At 25.8% G+C, this 19483-nt stretch overlaps 3 protein-coding genes and 1 non-coding gene across 4 annotated transcripts in view; 2 read left to right on the top strand and 2 right to left on the bottom strand.

Annotated features, from left to right (window-relative positions):
* Nucleotides 1–3126, top strand: part of LOC128962840 (sodium/potassium-transporting ATPase subunit alpha-3-like) — a 25922-nt gene extending 22796 nt beyond the window's left edge. Inside the window, exons 9-13 of the mRNA XM_054309241.1 lie at nucleotides 211–464; nucleotides 981–1116; nucleotides 1200–1339; nucleotides 1434–1564; nucleotides 2904–3126. Coding sequence (XP_054165216.1) covers nucleotides 211–464; nucleotides 981–1116; nucleotides 1200–1339; nucleotides 1434–1564; nucleotides 2904–3126 — 884 coding nt within the window. The remainder of the gene's footprint in view (nucleotides 1–210; nucleotides 465–980; nucleotides 1117–1199; nucleotides 1340–1433; nucleotides 1565–2903) is intronic.
* Nucleotides 2136–2207, bottom strand: Trnag-ucc (transfer RNA glycine (anticodon UCC)). The gene has a single exon. It is a non-coding gene; the product is annotated as a tRNA-Gly (tRNA).
* Nucleotides 3127–6621: 3495 nt separating the features above from the next.
* LOC128962839 (sodium/potassium-transporting ATPase subunit alpha-like) lies at nucleotides 6622–16016 on the top strand (the record flags this gene model as incomplete). Its single annotated transcript, XM_054309240.1, has 11 exons — nucleotides 6622–6750; nucleotides 7563–7862; nucleotides 8421–8534; nucleotides 9970–10471; nucleotides 10889–11705; nucleotides 12829–13241; nucleotides 13822–14075; nucleotides 14792–14927; nucleotides 14992–15134; nucleotides 15564–15694; nucleotides 15773–16016. Coding segments are annotated over 11 exons (3162 nt in total), but the record flags the coding sequence as incomplete, so codon positions are not given.
* A 489-nt stretch (nucleotides 16017–16505) lies between these two features.
* Nucleotides 16506–17579, bottom strand: LOC128962838 (S-antigen protein-like). The gene is made up of 2 exons (XM_054309239.1): nucleotides 17501–17579; nucleotides 16506–17338 (listed from the first exon to the last, which is right to left on the bottom strand). Exons 1-2 carry the CDS (start codon nucleotides 17577–17579, stop codon nucleotides 16506–16508), a joined length of 912 nt encoding a protein of 303 aa, XP_054165214.1.
* Nucleotides 17580–19483: the final 1904 nt, after the last annotated feature.

Below are 19483 nucleotides of genomic sequence, written 5' to 3'. Positions count from 1 at the left end.
ATTTAGTTAATAGAATCTATAATAATAATAACATTTTTATTTATTGAAATATATTATAATTATTATTAATAATAATTATAAAAAATCTATTTTAATTTTTTAATTTATAAATAACAATAATTTTTTATTAAAACTTTTTATAACTAATTATTTTTAACAGTATTTTTCAATAAATTTATTTTAAATATATTTATTTTTATTAAATACTAGGCTCTGAAGTGTCCAAACAGGCGGCAGATATGATACTATTGGACGACAATTTTGCCACAATAGTAGTGGGCGTTGAGGAAGGGAGGCGTATATTTGATAATATGAAAAAAACTGTGTCCTATATTATCGGCGGCAACGCTACGACACTGTTTCCGTTTATCATTTACGTTGTGTTTGGCTTTCCGCTGGCCATCGGCACCATTACCGTACTATTGATTTGTTTGGGTACCGATATGGTACCGGCCATTGCAATAGTAATTAATTTATTATTATTATATAATATTTATTTAAATTATTTTATAAAAATGTTAAATCCTCTGTAAGGTTGTGTGTATGTGTATGTGTATGTGTATGTGTATGTGTATGTGTATGTGTATGTGTATGTGTATGTGTATGTGTATGTGTATGTGTATGTGTATGTGTATGTGTATGTGTATGTGTATGTGTATGTGTATGTGTATGTGTATGTGTATGTGTATGTGTATGTGTATGTGTATGTGTATGTGTATGTGTATGTGTATGTGTATTTATATGTGTATTTATATGTGTATTTATATGTGTATGTATGTGTGTATGTATGTGTGTATGTATGTGTGTGCATATGTGTGTGCATATGTATGTGTATTTGTGTGTGTGTGTGTGTATGTATGTACTATTGATTTGTCGATATGCTAACCCAGAAATATAATAAATATAGTTTAATTTAATTAATTAATTAATTTTTAAACAAATATATATTAAAATAATATATATATATATATATTTTGTAGGCCTACGAAAAAGCCGAGTCGGATATCATGAATATGCCGCCCCGTAATCCTAAACGCGATCGACTGGTCACTGCTAAGCTACTGATGCGCGCCTACCTAATGGTCGGTGCCATATGTACTGCTTGCGGTTTTTTGGGTAAAATTTAATTAAATAAATAATTAAATTAAATTTTTAATTTATTTTCTAATTTTTAAAATTTTTATTTTTTCAATTAATAGGTTATTTCATTAGTCTAGACTACGAGGGCTTTACGCCCAGTATGTTGTTTATGTTGAGAGATAAATGGGACGATAAGGATATAAAACTTTGGAGATACGGTCCCAATGATGATCGCAACGGTAAACCATTAACCGAAACGGTTAGTAAAATATTATTATTATTATATATATATTTAATAAATTTTTTAAAAATAAAAATAAAAGTAATAATATATATATTGTTTGTATATTCAGACTTATGATCAAAGACAACAACTGACAGCTATAGCTCAGAGCAGCTATTTTATGGCTGTAGTGGTTGTCCAATGGATGGACGTTATAGTTAACAAAACTAGACGACTGTCCCTATTTAGTCAGGGCATGGGGTAAGCATTATCTTTTTTTGTGGGATAATAACAATAATACTAATAAACTTATTATTGTATGAAAGAGAGAGAGAGAGAGAGAGAGAGAGAGAGAGAGAGAGAGAGAGAGAGAGAGARAGAAAGAGAGTGAGAGATTGTGTATGTATTGAGAGAGAGAGAGAGAGAGAGAGAGAGAGAGAGAGAGAGAGAGAGAGAGTATGTGTATGTATTGAGAGAGAGAGAGAGAGAGAGAGAGAGAGAGAGAGTATGCATGTATTGAGAGAGAAGAGAGAGAGACTATGTGTATGTATTGAGAGAGAGAGAAAGAGAGAAAGAGAGAGAGAGAGAGAGAGAGAGAGAGAGAGAGAGAGAGAGWRWGAGAGAGAAAGAGAGAGAGAGACTATGTGTATGTATTGAGAGAGAGAGAGAGAGAGAGAGAGAGAGAGAAAGAGAGAGAGAATGTATATGTATTTAATAGATGTGTTTAATTACTGTAGAAAATAGTTTTATGTGCAAAATAATCAAACATTACAAAATATTTGAGCATGATAAATTATCATATTTAGATCTCACACACACACAAACAAAAATTTGCGTCAGCCGGGAGTCGAACCCGGGTCAACTGCTTGGAAGGCAGCTATGCTAACCGTTATACCACTAACGCTTTATATTAACTAAATATACTAATGTATTAAATCATAGATTTAAAAGCACAGTTAATTTAAAATAATTATATTTTTTTTTTTGTTAAATTTAATTTCATTGTTATACCTGTTTTTTATACCGCAGACAACTGGTTCAGTCAATTACAGGTATAGTTTTTTTGAGTAGTACAGTATAAACCAGTTGTTAGTTGCCATCAATAAAGCACTAGTAATAACTAGTAGTAGTAGTAGTAGTAGTAGTAAATAAATAGCAAATCTATTGTTATGTAATACTTATATAAGTTTTTATTTTAGTAACACATTGTTTAAATACATATACATTTACAATACAATGACTATAACTATAACATATTTGGCTATTTATTTAGATATAAAGTATATGTATGTATGTGTGTGTGTGTGTGTGTTTGTATGTATGTGTTTGTATGTATGTGTTTGTATGTATGTGTCTGTATGTATGTATGTGTTTGTATGTATGTGTTTGTATGTGTTTGTATGTATGTGTTTGTATGTATGTGTTTGTATGTATGTGTTTGTATGTATGTGTTTGTATGTATGTGTTTGTATGTATGTATGTATCTGTGTGTGTGCGTGTGTGTGTGTGTGTGTAGATGTGTTTATATATTTGAATGATAATCATAGATATAAAATTTTATACACACAAAAAAAATTAATTAATTTTGTTGTTGATATAGCAATTGGGTGCTCAACGGTAGTATAGTTTTTGAGACGGCACTGGCCGTACTGTTTGCCTATACACCCGGCCTCCATACAGTACTGCATATGGCACCGGTTATCGGCCAGGTATGGGTGTTTGCGCTGCCATTTTTTATCTACCTGTTCCTGTTTGAAGAGCTCAGGAAATTAATTATTAGACTATTTCCGCAATCATTTTTGGGACAGGAATTGTTGGCTTAGTATTTCATTTTAATAATAATAATAATTATTTATTTATTTATTAAAATTAAAATATTTAAAAAAAACATATCAATAAATATAAATATTAGTAATAATAATTAAATAATTAATTTAAATTAAAATAAAATATTTAAAAAAAACATATCAATAAATATAAATATTAGTAATAATAATTAAATAATTAATTAAAATTAAAATATTTAAAAAAAACATATCAATAAATATAAATATTAGTAATAATAAATAAATAATTATTTAAAATTAAAATATTTAAAAAACATATTAATAATTATAAATATTAGTAATAATAAATTTATTAATTTTTTTATTTTTAAAAAAATTAAGTTTAATATATGTAATATTTATTTATAGACATTCAATCTATATATGTATTAAATTATATTAAATTATCCTAATTTATTACAATTAAGTAATTATAGCTAATTATAACTAAATAGCTTATTTAATATAAACTATAATATAGACTATGAAAATATTTATATACAGTATTTTACTAATATATTAATTATATATTTCATATAATTAATTAATTAATTAATAATTAATAGTATTGTGACACATATGTTGTTGACACACAATGTTGACGTTAATTGAACAGGACTATTTTAATATTAATTAATTTATAAAACAATAACAATAAATTAATTTATAAATAATAATAACAATAAATTAATTGTTTAACAACATGTAAAGTATTTAATATTTATATAAAATATATATATATATATTGGTTTATATTGTAAATGTATTATATATTAATGACACTAAAATATCATAAATTGTATAAATGTATTTATTTTCGCAATGTATTTATTACTATTAGTTATAATTAATAATAACAATAATAATAATAATAAATTGACTAAATTCAAATTATTATTATTATTATTATTATTATGAAATATTTAATAAAAAATTATTTTTATTGTATACATTTTGCATAATAATAAAAAAAATAGATATAAATTTTTATTATATAAAGATCTATTTAGTATATATATATAATAAAATTTAAAGTATAATTATTTTTGTAAAACATTTCTAGTTTATTATTATTATTATAATTATTATTATTATTATTGTTATTATTATTATTAATAATACTTGCAATATATTGTATATACAGTATTACATGAGTATATATTATTGTGTGCAATATATATAAAGTATATATATATATATATATATAAAGATATAAAAATATGTATAAAATTCAATAAATTTATCGATAGTTAACACTAAATGACAAACAAAAATAAAATACCAGACATTCATCATATGTTTAAGTTATTAGTAAAACTAGAAATATCTAACTTATACTCCTATATACTGTATATAAATATCAATTTAGATTTCATTAATACATAGATATATATATATATATATGAAATATTAATTTAAAAATATATGAAATTTTTTGTTCATTGTTTCAAAAAAAAAAATAAATAATTTATCACAACTACAATAATAATAATAACAAATGCAAATTTTTATTAACATATTTTATTTTATAAATTAAATAGACATTTAATTAGTTTTTTAAATAATAATTAAATTTATAAATTTTTTAATAAAGTTTATTAATTAAATGTTTAATTTTTCTATAAAATTATTTAATATATATATATATATTTGTCAATAACTATTAGAAAACAATAACTAATTTTATAATAGTTTATAATAAATAGTTTTTTTTGTTATCATATAATTATGTGAAATAATTTTATAATTTTTTTACAATTTTTGTATTGATTATAATTTTTTAGTATTTTTTATAGCTTAGATTAGATAATAATAATAATACTGTATTATAGATTGAAATATACAAATATTGCCAATAAATATCAATAAATAATTGTTTGCATACATAAGGATATAAAATATAAAATAAATTATTAATACATTAAATAAATACTAATGTAATTAATTAGTAATGATTAAAATAGATTAATATTTTCATATTTATTGTATATATATATATTAATCTATTTTTTAATTAAAATTAAATAATTTTAGATAATAAAAAAAATATAAATAAAAATAAAATCATATGATTTATTATATATTTCGCAACTCATATGAATTTTTTATTAATTTATTAAGAAATAATTTTTAATTAATTAAATTGTTTAAAAACTATATAATATTTTATTCATTAAACTAATTTTATTTGTGCGAAACAAAATTATTAAAATATTTAAATATTACCAGTAAATTGCTTTATTTAAAAAAAATTATTGTATAGCAATAATATTGAAATTATATAAACTATGATAAAACTGTTAAAATTTAATAAAAATAAACTTGGTGATTTTAAATTAAATTTATTAAATTAAAATTAAAAAATAATAATAACATAATAATTATTTGCTCAAATATTTATAGTATAATAACTTAAATTATTTTTAGTAAATTTTATATTTTAAATATTGATTTTTTTGAAATTTTTTATTAGAGAATTAATATTAATTTAATAATAATAAAAATAATATTTTTTATTTTATTACAAAAATAATTAATTTTTTTTTGTATTTTATATACTATTTGATCTATGAGTTGGCAATAATGCATATAATGATTGAGATGCTAATTAACTTAACTTAACTAATAATATAAAAAATAATTAATAAAAAAGTTATTAACAATTTTCTTAGACAATCAATATATATATATATAAAGTATATATATTTGCAATTTAGTTGCTAAAGGATTATAATACTATATATATATATATATATATGATATGCATATTATCCACAAAAAAAACAATAAAAACAAACTAAATATAATAAAAATATTTATATATATATATATATATACTTATAATATCTTAATACTGTATTTTTTTGTTATTTATTGCCAAAACAATTTCATCAAATAAAACAAAATATAAATAATTACAATAAAATTTATTAATTTTATTTTTTTTTATATTTCATTTGATGATTTGCATTTATATCTGAAAATATTATGAAATTTTTTTATTAGTGTTTTTTTATATTTGATAGTATTATTATTGTTATAAAGTAAAAATCAATTTAGTTATATAAATATATATATTTAAAAAATTAGTATTATTATTATCAAATTGTTATATTTATTATCTATTTTTTGTGTGTGAAATATTAATTTAATAATATTTATTTTTTTAAAAAATAAAATAAATAAAATGATTTCATATATTATTTGATAATAAATATTATTATTTTTTTGTGATTATAAAAACACAAACATTGTTTAATTTTTTAATAAAATATTTTGGTGAAAAAACTATTGTTTTTTGGTGTATTAAAAAATAATTTGTTTTTTTTGTGTGTAGTTTACTGTAAATATATATATTATTAATTAATTATTTTTTTTAAATAAAAAATAATGGGTAAAACATATAAAATTAATAATAGCCATAATAATAATAATAATGATAATAATAATAACTATAACAATAATATAAGCAATAATAATAATAATAATAATAATGGCATTAAATTACGACAACTTAATGGGGATGACCTAAAACAGACTGACCTCGAGAGTGGACATCCAGACGACAAGTATATTAAGACTAAAAATAAATTTACGATTAAATTCTGGAAGAAAAACAAAGTAAAAACAAATTTATTTAATTTTTATAATATTTTTTATATAAATCTTTTATGAAACAAATATATATTTTTTGAATTTATTATTAGTTAACTATATTATGAAAATTAAAATTTTATTATTTTTTAAATTGGTTTTTTATCTAAATAAATGAAATTTTCAATATATTATATGTAATATTATAAATATTTTATATGCGTTTAAATCACATGTTAAAATGATATTTACATTTTTTTAATATTATTAATAGTATTATAATCAGTTAGAAATTTATTATCAATAATATAAAATGTATGTAATTTACAATTTATATATTAAAATATTCAATAGTAATAAAAAATAATAATAATATGAATATAAAATACATGATTCATACACATAGACACCAACAAAAAAATTACAAAATTTATTCAAAATTCAATTATAAACTTTTAATTTTTTAAAAATAAATTTCTTATATATATACACACAGTATATGAAAATTACAAAATTTATCTAAAATTCAATTTTAAACTTTTAATTTTTTAATATAAATTTCTTATATATATATACACACAGTATATGAAAATTACAAAATTTATCTAAAATTCAAATTAAATTATAAACTTTTAATTTTTTTATATAAATTTCTTATATATATTTACACACAGTATATGAAAATAATTTTTTTATTAATTAAATAATAAGTAAAAACAAACAAATAAAAAAAAATCAATAGTCTTATTGAATAATGGGATAAATTTCTAACCGAAAAATCAAATATTTTTGTTTTATTTTTTTGTTGAAAATTATTTTTTATTTTATATTTTTTTTAGTTAAAATCAACGGATAAGTCAAACACAACTGATTTGGCAAAAGATGTCAAAATTACTGAACATCTTATGGACATCGATACGGTCTGTGTCCGATTGGGTACCGATCGGGAATCGGGTCTAACCGAAGCCGAGGCTGGCCTGAGATTACTGAGGGACGGACCCAATGCTTTTACGCCACCAAAACAGACTCATTGGGCGCTTCTCTATCTGAAAGAGCTGACCGGCGGTTTTGCCCTATTGTTATGGTTTGCATCGATAGCCAGTTTTATAGCCTATGGTGTATCAAAAGATATGCAAAATGTAAGTAAAATTTTGTTTTTGTTTTTTTTGATATTTTAGTTTAGTATCAATATATAAAAAGTAGGGAAAAAACAATAATGTTTAACAATTTATAAAATAAAATTACACTATATTTTTTACGACAATTAATTATTATTAGTATAAACTAATAAAACTAAATTGAATTATATATTAATAAATGTTTGTATATTTCAAATAATATTTGGATAATATAGTTATATATATATATAACATAATACCTGTACTACTTTTTTAATAAATATAATAATAATATTTTTTAAATCTATAATATTTTATAGTAAAATATAAACTAATATTTTTTTTTAATTTATAAACAATAAATAATTAACTAATACTTAAAAAACTTAGTTATAATGTTATAAATATAATTAATTAATTATTTTTTAAAAAAATGTTATTATCTAACAGTAAAATATTTTTTTTTTTTGCCCAAAATATTAGTATAGAGTATATAATAATATATATATAAATTTAAACATCTATTATTTATTTTAATTTTAATTTAAAATGTTATTTAATTAATTAATTAATTATTAGACATACCTGGGCGTAGTGTTGGCATTGACTGTAATATTAACAGGCACATTTTCCTATTATCAACAAGCAAGTAGTAACAGTGTATTCAAGTCATTCAAAAATATGACACCACCTGTAAGTAAACAATACCTTTCCTAACTATCCTAACTTTCCTAACTTTCCTAACTTTCCTAACTTTCCTAACTATCCTAACTTTCCTAACTTTCCTAACTTTCCTAACTTTCCTAACTTTCCTAACTTTCCTAACTTTCCTAACTTTCCTAACTTTCCTAACTTTCCTAACTTTCCTAACTTTCCTAACTTTCCTAACTTTCCTAACTTTCCTAACTTTCCTAACTTTCCTAACTAACTTTCCTAACTTTCCTAACTTTCCTAACTTTCCTAACTTTCCTAACTTTCCTAACTTTCCTAACTTTCCTAACTTTCCTCATTAATGTCCCTAACCTTCAGTCCCTAACCTGTAGTCCTATACCTGTAGTCCCTAACCTGTAGTCCCTAACCTGTAGTCCCTAATCTGTAGTCCCATACAAATAGTAATATAAAGTCTGTGACAGAAGGGTGCGAACTGGTTTTTGCTTAATATCTCTATAAATAATTGAGCTAGATCAATAAAAATTTTATGAGAAAGATGGAATCCTGGGACGTATAATTTAGTATAGTTAGTTTTTATAGATTTAAGCTTATGTAGCTAAGCACCGGTAGGTGCCATATCTCTAAAACTATAATAAATATCTAAATTCTGATAATGTGAATTTAAACTAGGTGAAAATTCATTAGACACGTGTTTCAGTAATTTTTTAAAAAATTAATAAATTTTAAACAAAAAGCAAAAAAATGTAAAATTTGTAATATTTTGATATTTTCTAGAAAAAAAGTGTCAAGGTATTTTGATATGAAATTAATCTATTATTATTTGTTATTTTATTAGGAATAATTATTCTATTTACAATTTTTAATTATCTTGCTTAGTTTTTGAGATATTAAAGATAAACCTTTTTACCATTATATAAATTTAGTAACAAATATAATTAATAAAATTTTATAAGAAAAAATTATATAATGGTAAAAATGTTTTTCTTTAATATCTTAAAAACTAAGCATGATAATTAAAAATTGTAAATAGAATAATCATTCCTAATAAAATAACAAATAATAATAGATTAATTTCATATCAAAATACCTTGACACTTTTTTTCTAGAAAATATCAAAATATTACAAATTTTACATTTTTTTGCTTTTTGTTTAAAATTTATTAATTTTTAAAAAAATTACTGAAATACGTGTCTAATGAATTTTCACCTATTTTAAATTCATATTATCAGAATTTAGATATTTATTATAGTTTTAGAGATATGGCACCTACCGGTGCTTAGCTACATAAGCTTAAATTTATAAAACTTAACTATACTAAGTTATACGTCCCAGGATTCCATGTATCTCATAAAATTTTTATTGATCTAGCTCAATTAGTTATAGAGATATTAAGCAAAAACCAGTTCGCACCCTTCTGTCACAGACTTTATATATAGTAATACTATCTACTGATAGCAAACAACAGTGATTCGTGAGGGACGTCGGCGTCAGATACCGGCCGACCAGATAGTGGTCGGCGATCTTGTCTACTGTAAGGCCGGCGACCGGGTACCGGCCGACATACGTATCGTACGGTGCGAAAGCATGAAAGTGGACAACTCGTCCCTTACGGGCGAATCGGATCCACTATCCCGTAGTATAGACGTCGGACACCAGAATGCTCTGGAGTCAAGAAATTTGGCATTTTTTTCCACTAACTGTGTCGACGGTTCCGGCTATGGTATAGCTATAGCTACCGGCGATCGGACAGTTATGGGCGATATTGCACGCCTGGTGTCGGGTATTCATAACGATAAGACACCGATTGCTAAGGAAATCGATCGGTTTGTGGCCATTATTACCGTTATTGCCGTACTGACCGGTATTATCATATTTGCCATTTCCATGGGTTTCGGTAACGGTTTCTTTCATTCGTTTACACTGATGATCGGTATTACCGTCGGTAATGTTCCCGAAGGTATAGTTTGATTTGGAAAAAAAACAACTATTAGTTATTTAATTAGATATTATTATTAGTGTAGTAGTAGTAGTAGTAGTAGTAGTAGTAGTAGTAGTAGTAGTAGTAGTAGTAGTAGTAGTAGTAGTAGTAGTAGTAGTAGTAGTAGTAGTAGTAGTAGTAGTAGTAGTAGTAGTAGTAGTAGTAGTAGTAGTAGTAGTAGTAGTAGTAGTAGTAGTAGTAGTAGTAGTAGTAGTAGTAGTAGTAGTAGTAGTAGTAGTAGTAGTAGTAGTAGTAGTAGTAGTAGTAGTAGTAGTAGTAGTAGTAGTAGTAGTAGTAGTAGTAGTAGTAGTAGTAGTAGTAGTAGTAGTGTATAACTGTTACAACACTGGTATCTAACTATTGATTTTAATATACTGTATATCTATATATAAATAGGTTTATTGCCGGCACTGACCGTATCGTTGACACTGACGGCCAAACGGATGGCATCCAAGAATTGTTTGGTCAAACATCTGGAAGCGGTTGAAACATTGGGATCGACATCGACTATATGTACGGACAAAACGGGAACATTGACACAGAATCGGATGACTGTCGAACACTGTTGGCTGGGGTTTGATATCATCCGAGTATCGCACGATAGACAAGAAATGGCCAAACAATTGCCGCCGACTCAACCGCCGATGAATTGGTCGGCCTATCGCCGATGCGCTATATTGTGTTCCCGATCGGAGTTTACCGACGATAATCCAGATATAATGAAAAGAAGTTGCGCTGGCGATGCCTCCGAAACGGCTATCTTGAGGTTTATGGAGTCAGTGGAGGGCCCGGTCATGGACTATAGGGTCCGATATCCGAAAGTTGCCGAACGACCGTTTAGTTCGACATATAAATACCAGTTTTCAATACACCGTAATACTAGTAATGATGGCACGGGTGGCGGTGTCGGCAGTGGCGGCGGACATTATTTTCTGGTTATGAAGGGCGCACCCGAACGTATAATCAAACTATGTTCGCAACGATTGGCCATCGATGGCCAGACAGTCGGGTTTGGCCAGGAATTTGTGGATGAATTTGAGGAAACCTATAGGGAATTGGGTTCAATGGGCGAACGGGTGTTGGCTCTATGCGATTATGAGTTCCCCAGTCAACAGTTTCCTGCTGAGTATCAGTGGAACATTGAGGAAGGAGAGCCGTTTGAGATGGCCAACTTTAGGTTTCTAGGACTGATAGCCATGATTGATCCGCCCAGGTATGTGTAGTCCTATGAGAGAGAGAGAGAGAGAGAGAGAGAGACAAATAGAGAGACAAATAGAGAGACAAATAGAGAGACAAATAGAGAGACAAATAGATAGACAAATAGAGAGACAAATAGAGAGACAAATAGAGAGACAAATAGAGAGACAAATAGAGAGACAAATAGAGAGAGAGAGAGAGACAGAGAGAGACAGAGAGAGACAAATAGAGAGACAAATAGAGAGACAAATAGAGAGACAAATAGAGAGACAAATAGAGAGACAAATAGAGAGACAAATAGAGAGACAAATAGAGAGACAAATAGAGAGAGAGAGAGAGACAGAGAGAGACAGAGAGAGACAGAGAGAGACAAATAGAGAGACAAATAGAGAGACAAATAGAGAGAGAGAGAGAGACAGAGAGAGACAGAGAGAGACAGAGAGAGACAAATAGAGAGACAAATAGAGAGACAAATAGAGAGACAAATAGAGAGACAAATAGAGAGAGAGAGAGAGAGAGAGAGAGAGAGAGAGAGAGAGAGAGAGAGAGAGAGACAGAGAGAGACAAATAGAGAGACAAATAGAGAGACAAATAGAGAGACAAATAGAGAGACAAATAGAGAGACAAATAGAGAGACAAATAGAGAGAGAGAGAGAGACAGAGAGAGACAGAGAGAGACAGAGAGAGACAAATAGAGAGACAAATAGAGAGACAAATAGAGAGACAAATAGAGAGAGAGAGAGAGACAGAGACAGAGAGAGAGAGACAGAGAGAGACAGAGAGAGACAGAGAGAGACAAATAGAGAGACAAATAGAGAGACAAATAGAGAGACAAATAGAGAGACAAATAGAGAGACAGAGAGAGAGAGAGATAGTGAGAGACAGTGAGAGAGAGAGAGAGAGACAGTGAGAGAGAGACAGTGAGAGAGAGACAGTGAGAGAGAGACAGTGAGAGAGAGAGACAGTGAGAGAGAGAGAGACAGTGAGAGAGAGACAGTGAGAGAGAGACAGTGAGAGAGAGACAGTTTGAGAGAGAGACAGTTTGAGAGACAAAGAAATCAATTAATTACTATTTATTTTATTATAATTTTATTTTTTGTGAAACAAAAATTACTATTATTATTATTATTATTTTCTAGACCTACAGTTCCCGACGCTGTGGCCAAGTGTCGCAGTGCCGGCATCAAAGTCATAATGGTAACTGGGGATCATCCGATTACCGCCCAGGCCATTGCCAAAATGGTCGGCATATTTACCAACTCGCACCGTAACTCGACAAGCATTACGGTACCGACTGTCGATCGGGTTGTCCGAAACAATCGGTCGATTGTAGTACCGGGCGATGAATTGACTGAACTCACCGATCCGGAGCTCAGGGAGATTTTGGACGGATTTTCGGAGATAGTATTTGCCCGGACATCACCCCAACAAAAGCTCCGGATTGTCGAAAATTGTCAATATTTAGGACAAATAGTTGCCGTCACTGGCGATGGTGTTAACGATTCGCCGGCACTGAAAAAAGCCGATATCGGTATAGCTATGGGTATTACAGGTAATGTCTATAAATAATAATAATAATAATTAATTTTCAATCAATTATTATTATTATTTAACCATAGCTAACTAGTTATTTAATTTATTAGTTATTATTATTTTTTAAATATACAGTTTTAAATATACAGTATTATTATACAGTAATTTTATACTTTACTTAATTAAAAAAAAATTTTTTTTAATTAAATAATTATAGTCTTTAAATTAAAATTGTAAAGTTATATTATAGTATATATGTTTAAGTTTTTAATGAAAAATAAACTATTTTTTTTAATTTTAATATTTAATGATTATATATATATATATATATATATATATATACAGTAATTAATTTAAATAATAAACATATAAAAACATAAATAGAAAATTGATAACAAACTATAAAAACAGTTAATATTAATTCACTTTAAATTATTTTAAAAAAATTATAGATTATACTAGAAATTAAAAAAAAATAATTTTTAAGTATAAGTAAACATTAATTATAGATAAATTATTATCTAATTTTTAAAAAAATATTAATTATAATTATTTTTAACAGTATTTTTCAATAAATATATTTATTTTTAAAATCCTAGGCTCTGAAGTGTCCAAACAGGCGGCAGATATGATACTATTGGACGACAATTTTGCCACAATAGTAGTGGGCGTTGAGGAAGGGAGGCGTATATTTGATAATATGAAAAAAACTGTCAACTATATACTCACCGGAAATGTTACCTCAGTCTATCCGTTTGTCATTTATGTATTGTTTGGCTTTCCTCTACCCATTGGCACTATTACCGTACTATTGATTTGTTTGGGTACCGATATGGTACCGGCCATATCATTGGTAATTAAAATTATAGTTTATTATTATTATTTGTTTTAAATTTTTAATAAAATGTTAAATCCTCTGTGAGGTTGTGTGTGGGTGGGTGTATATGTATGTGTGTGTATGCATGTTTTATCTATGTATGTATGTGTGTGTATCTATGTATGTATATGGGTGGGTGTATATGTATGCATGTTTTATCTATGTATGTGTATGGGTGGGTGTATATGTATGTGTGTGTATCTATGTATGATGTATATATGTGTATCTATGCATGTGTATGTATCTATGTATGTGTGTGTTTGAATGTATGTGTGTGTATGTGTATATATATATATGTGTGTATAAGTATATATGTACGTATCTATGTATGTGTGTGTTTGAATGTATGTGTGTGTATGTGTATATATATATGTGTGTATAAGTATATATGTACGTATCTATGTATGTGTGTGTTTGAATGTATGTGTGTGTATGTGTATATATATGTGTGTATAAGTATATATGTACGTATCTATGTATGTGTGTGTTTGAATGTATGTGTGTGTATGTGTATATATATGTGTGTATAAGTATATATGTACGTATCTATGTATGTGTGTGTGTATGCGTGTGAGTATGTATGTGTTTTTTAGTTAGTTAGTTAGTTATTTAAACACTAGTTAAATATTATAGATTAAATTTTAATATTTTATTTTTTTAACCAATAATTTAATTTTGTTTTCGGTGGTCAGGCCTACGAAAAAGCCGAATCCGATATTATGAAACTACCGCCGAGAAACCCGCGTACCGAACGACTGGTCAATGAGCCACTGTTGTTGAGGTCATACCTGTTGGTCGGTGTGATCGAGTCGTGTGCGGGAATGTTAGGTAAAATGTTTTTTGTTTAAAAAAACATATTATTTTTAAATTTTTTAATTATCTATTTCATTAGGCTATTTCATAGCCATGGGCTACGAAGGTTTCAAACCGTCACAGTTATACCAACTTAGACAACAATGGGATTCAGAGACAGCTATTGTCAATAGGTATGGACCACAGGATGATTGGTGGACAGGACATCCAACCCAACCGACTGTATGTATTAATTAATTGTTTAGACAATATCAATATATACAATATTAAACTATATTACTGTATGGTATACATACTTACCTAACCCTTACATATATATATAGTAATAATAATAATATTATTATATATAATATAATAATAATAATACACATAAAATTTAATTATAATTTGCATATTTAGTATTTTATTTTTAATTATATTTTTATAGTCATTGTATTTAAAAATGTTTTCAAGTTATGTTATATATGATATATATATATATAAAAATTATATACTATATGAAAAAAATATTCATAAATTAAATTAAATAAAAACAACAAATAAAAATGTAAAAAATATATTATTAATTAACTAATTAATTAACTCTCTCTCTCTCTCTCTCTCTCTCTCTACTAATTATAATATAATTATATTTATTTTACATATATATAGACATATAGCCAACGGACGGATATCTTAGCCATAGCTCAGAGTAGTTATTTCATAGCCGTAGTTGTCTGCCAATGGATCGATGTTATAGTATGCAAAACAAGGCGACTGTCCATTTTTGAACAGGGAATGGGGTATATATATATACATATAAACTGATATAACATAATCAATTAAATTAATTATCTAACTTTCCTTCAAACTTTAATTAGCAATTGGTTTCTAAACATTAGTATACTATTTGAGACGGGGTTGGCCTGTCTTTTCTGTTATACACCCCGACTGAACAGTGCCCTAACAGTAGCGCCGGTTATCGGTCAGGTCTGGGTATTTGCACTACCATTCCTCGTATATGTACTGGTATTTGAAGAGCTCCGGAAAGTGGTTGTCCGCCGATATCCCGATTCGTTTTTCGGTAAAGAAATGTTGGTTTAGACAAAAAACAACCGATTGATTGACTGATTGATTGATTGATTGATCCGATAATTAAATGTTTATTTTATACTATTTTTTTTTGTTTTGTTTTGTTTTATTTTATATAATAATAATAATACACATAAAATCTAATTATAATTTGCATATTTAGTATTTTATTTTTAATTATTTTATTTTTTTTTTTAATAGTCATTGTATTTAAAAATGTTTTCAAGTTATGTTATATATATAAAAAAAAAATTATATATATATATATATATATAATTTATATTTATTATAAAAAATTATATACTATATATATGAAAAAATATTCATAAATTAAACTAATAAAAAACAACAAATAAAAATGTAATATAATATTATTAATTAAATAATTAACTCTCTCTCTCTCTCTCTCTACTAATTATAATACAATTATATTTATTTTTAAATAGCAAATATTATAATACATATTAATTTTATTTATTTATTTATTATTGTTAATATATATATATATATATATATATCAGACTATTCGTCACCGCCATCACCTCCTCCTCCTCCTCCATCATCATTACCCTGTCCTCCATAATCACCTCCTCCTTGTCCGCCACCATTGTCTGGACCTCCAAAGCCTGGTCCGCCATTGCCTGGACCTCCAAAACCAGGACCACCATTGTCTGGACCTCCAAAACCTGGTCCGCCATTGCCTGGACCTCCAAAACCAGGACCACCATTGTCTGGACCTCCAAAACCTGGGCCCCCATTGCCTGGACCTCCAAAACCTGGGCCCCCATTGTCTGGACCTCCAAAACCTGGGCCCCCATTGCCTGGACCTCCAAAACCAGGACCACCATTGTCTGGACCTCCAAAACCTGGGCCCCCATTGTCTGGACCTCCAAAACCTGGGCCCCCATTGTCTGGACCTCCAAAACCTGGGCCCCCATTGCCTGGACCTCCAAAACCAGGACCACCATTGTCTGGACCTCCAAAACCTGGGCCCCCATTGCCTGGACCTCCAAAACCTGGGCCCCCATTGACTGGACCTTCTAAACCAGGACCACCATTGCGTGGACCTTCAAACCCTGGGTCCCCATTGCCTGGACCTCCAAAACCGGGACCACCATTACGTGGACCTTCAAACCCTGGGTCCCCATTGTCTGGACCTCGAAAACCGGGGCCACCATTGCCTGGACCTCCAAAACCGGGGCCACCATTGCCTGGACCTTCAAAACCGGGACCACCATTGCGTGGACCTTCAAACCCTGGGTCCCCATTGCCTGGTCCTCGAAAACCGGGACCACCATTGCCTTGACCTTCATATCCACCACTACCACCGCCTCCCTGTTCTTCATAATCTTGTCCTTTAAAAAATAGATAATTAAAAATAAATAAAAAAAAATTAAAAAAAATCAATAATAAATAATTTAATTAATTAATTAAAATTTTGCTTGTTTTTGTTTTTAGCTAGCTAATTTAGACACTAACTTATATCTATACTAATTTATCATGATAAATATATTTACCTTTAACGTTGATAACAGTTATAGTTAAACTATATATAGTTATTTCCATCAATAGTCTAATTAATAATTTATTAGCCATTTTTGTTTTAATAAACTATTTTTACAATAAATTTTTATATGTTTTAATTTATATTTTTTTTAAAATTTAAATAAATAAAAAAATACTTACACAGTAAAACTATTTATAAACTTATTATTTTAATATATCTATATATATATATAGCAAATATGGTTTAATTATTATAATTAAAATCTATTTTTAGATATTTTTGTAATTATATATTTATAATTTAGTAAAATAATTTACTTATTAATAAACTATAATATTAATAGGTAATAGTTTATTAATTAAATATTACTTTTTATTTTAATTAATTATTGTAAATAAATTTTAAACTAAATAATTGTATTTTTTCAATAATAATAATAATATTATTTTTTAAAAAAAAATCTTCATAAAGTTAATTATTATAATATAAAAAAATTATGTTATTTTATTTTATAAAAAAAATATAATAAATAACAACAAATATATATATATATATATATATATATATATATATATATCGTATATTAATTAATGAGAAAAAATATAAGAAATTTAATTTCAATTGAAAATAATTATATTTTTATTTATTAATTAATTTAAATAATTAACTAGAATTTAAATTTGCATTAATATTAAAAATTATAATTATTTACAATAAATTTTTTTCTTAATAATATAAGTAAATAATTAATTAATTAATTAATTTATAGGATAATCATCTAATAGTCATATAATAATAAATTTACATCTATTTAATTTTAATTCATAATATTTTATTTATTAGTTATAAATTAATTATTATCTAATAATTTTATTTTTCTAAAATACATTATTTATTTATTATTATTATTATTACTGTTTGCTTATCATCAGCCCATAGCATCTACACCCACCCACCCCTACCCCACCCTGGTTATTAGCCAGATCCAATTTTACCAGGTTTTTTTTCACATGTTAGATACGGTGAGGCACATATATAGGGCGGACAGCATACAGTTCCCGGTGCTCTACAACTAGTACCATATGATATACATTTACCTTGTAGTATGTGTTTGTTTTTTTTTTTGAAAAATAATTAATTAAAAAAAAATTTAAATTAAATTAATTAACACAAAAATAACAACAATACAAAACAAAACTTATAACTAAATAAATAAATAACAAAAATTTAATTATTTAATTAACTAAAAAACTAATTTTAGTGTAAAATATTTAAATAAAGTTTTTTTTTGGTATTCAAATTAGACATTTTTAAAAAAATTATTTTAACATTATTATAAATATCCTAATAATAATAATTATAATAAATATTATATATATATATATATATATATATTATATATAAATTTTATTAAATTAAGATTATTTTTTTTAATATATATATATATGTGATATTTAATTAACTATAATAATAGTAATTATTATTATTATTATATACATATATTTACCGTCAACGTTGACAATAGTAGTTAAACAATAGATAGTTATTATCAACAGTTTAACATTTATTAACAATTTATTAGCCATTTTTTTACAAAAAAATATTTATTATTAATATTTTTCAGTTTTAATTTATTTTTATTTAAAAAAATTAATTTTATATAAAAATACTTACAGTAAAACTATTTGCTGCTGTTTTTTATACTTTAATGATTTAATATATATATATATAATATAATAATATAGCAAATATGGTTTAATTATTTTGTGTAATAATTTTTTTTTTTTAAATTTATATAATTATATATAATTTAATAAACTATTAAATTACTGGTCAGTTGTGTATTAAATTTAAAAAAATATATATATTTTTATTTTTTTTAAATATACTAATTTAAAAATTAGATATAATTTACTTATTAATAGTTAGTTTAAAAAAATAGTAAAATAACTTATTTAAACAATATATTTAATAAATGTATGTTTTTTTGTTT

This window comes from Oppia nitens, unplaced genomic scaffold, assembly GCF_028296485.1.
Source record: "Oppia nitens isolate AA-2021 unplaced genomic scaffold, nextdenovo-longstitch-racon4-pilon3 scaffold6_pilon_pilon_pilon, whole genome shotgun sequence".
Classification (NCBI taxonomy): Eukaryota; Metazoa; Arthropoda; class Arachnida; order Sarcoptiformes; family Oppiidae; genus Oppia; species Oppia nitens.
The sequence above is the reverse complement of the archived record's forward strand: the minus strand, read 5'-3'. Positions and strand labels throughout refer to the sequence as shown.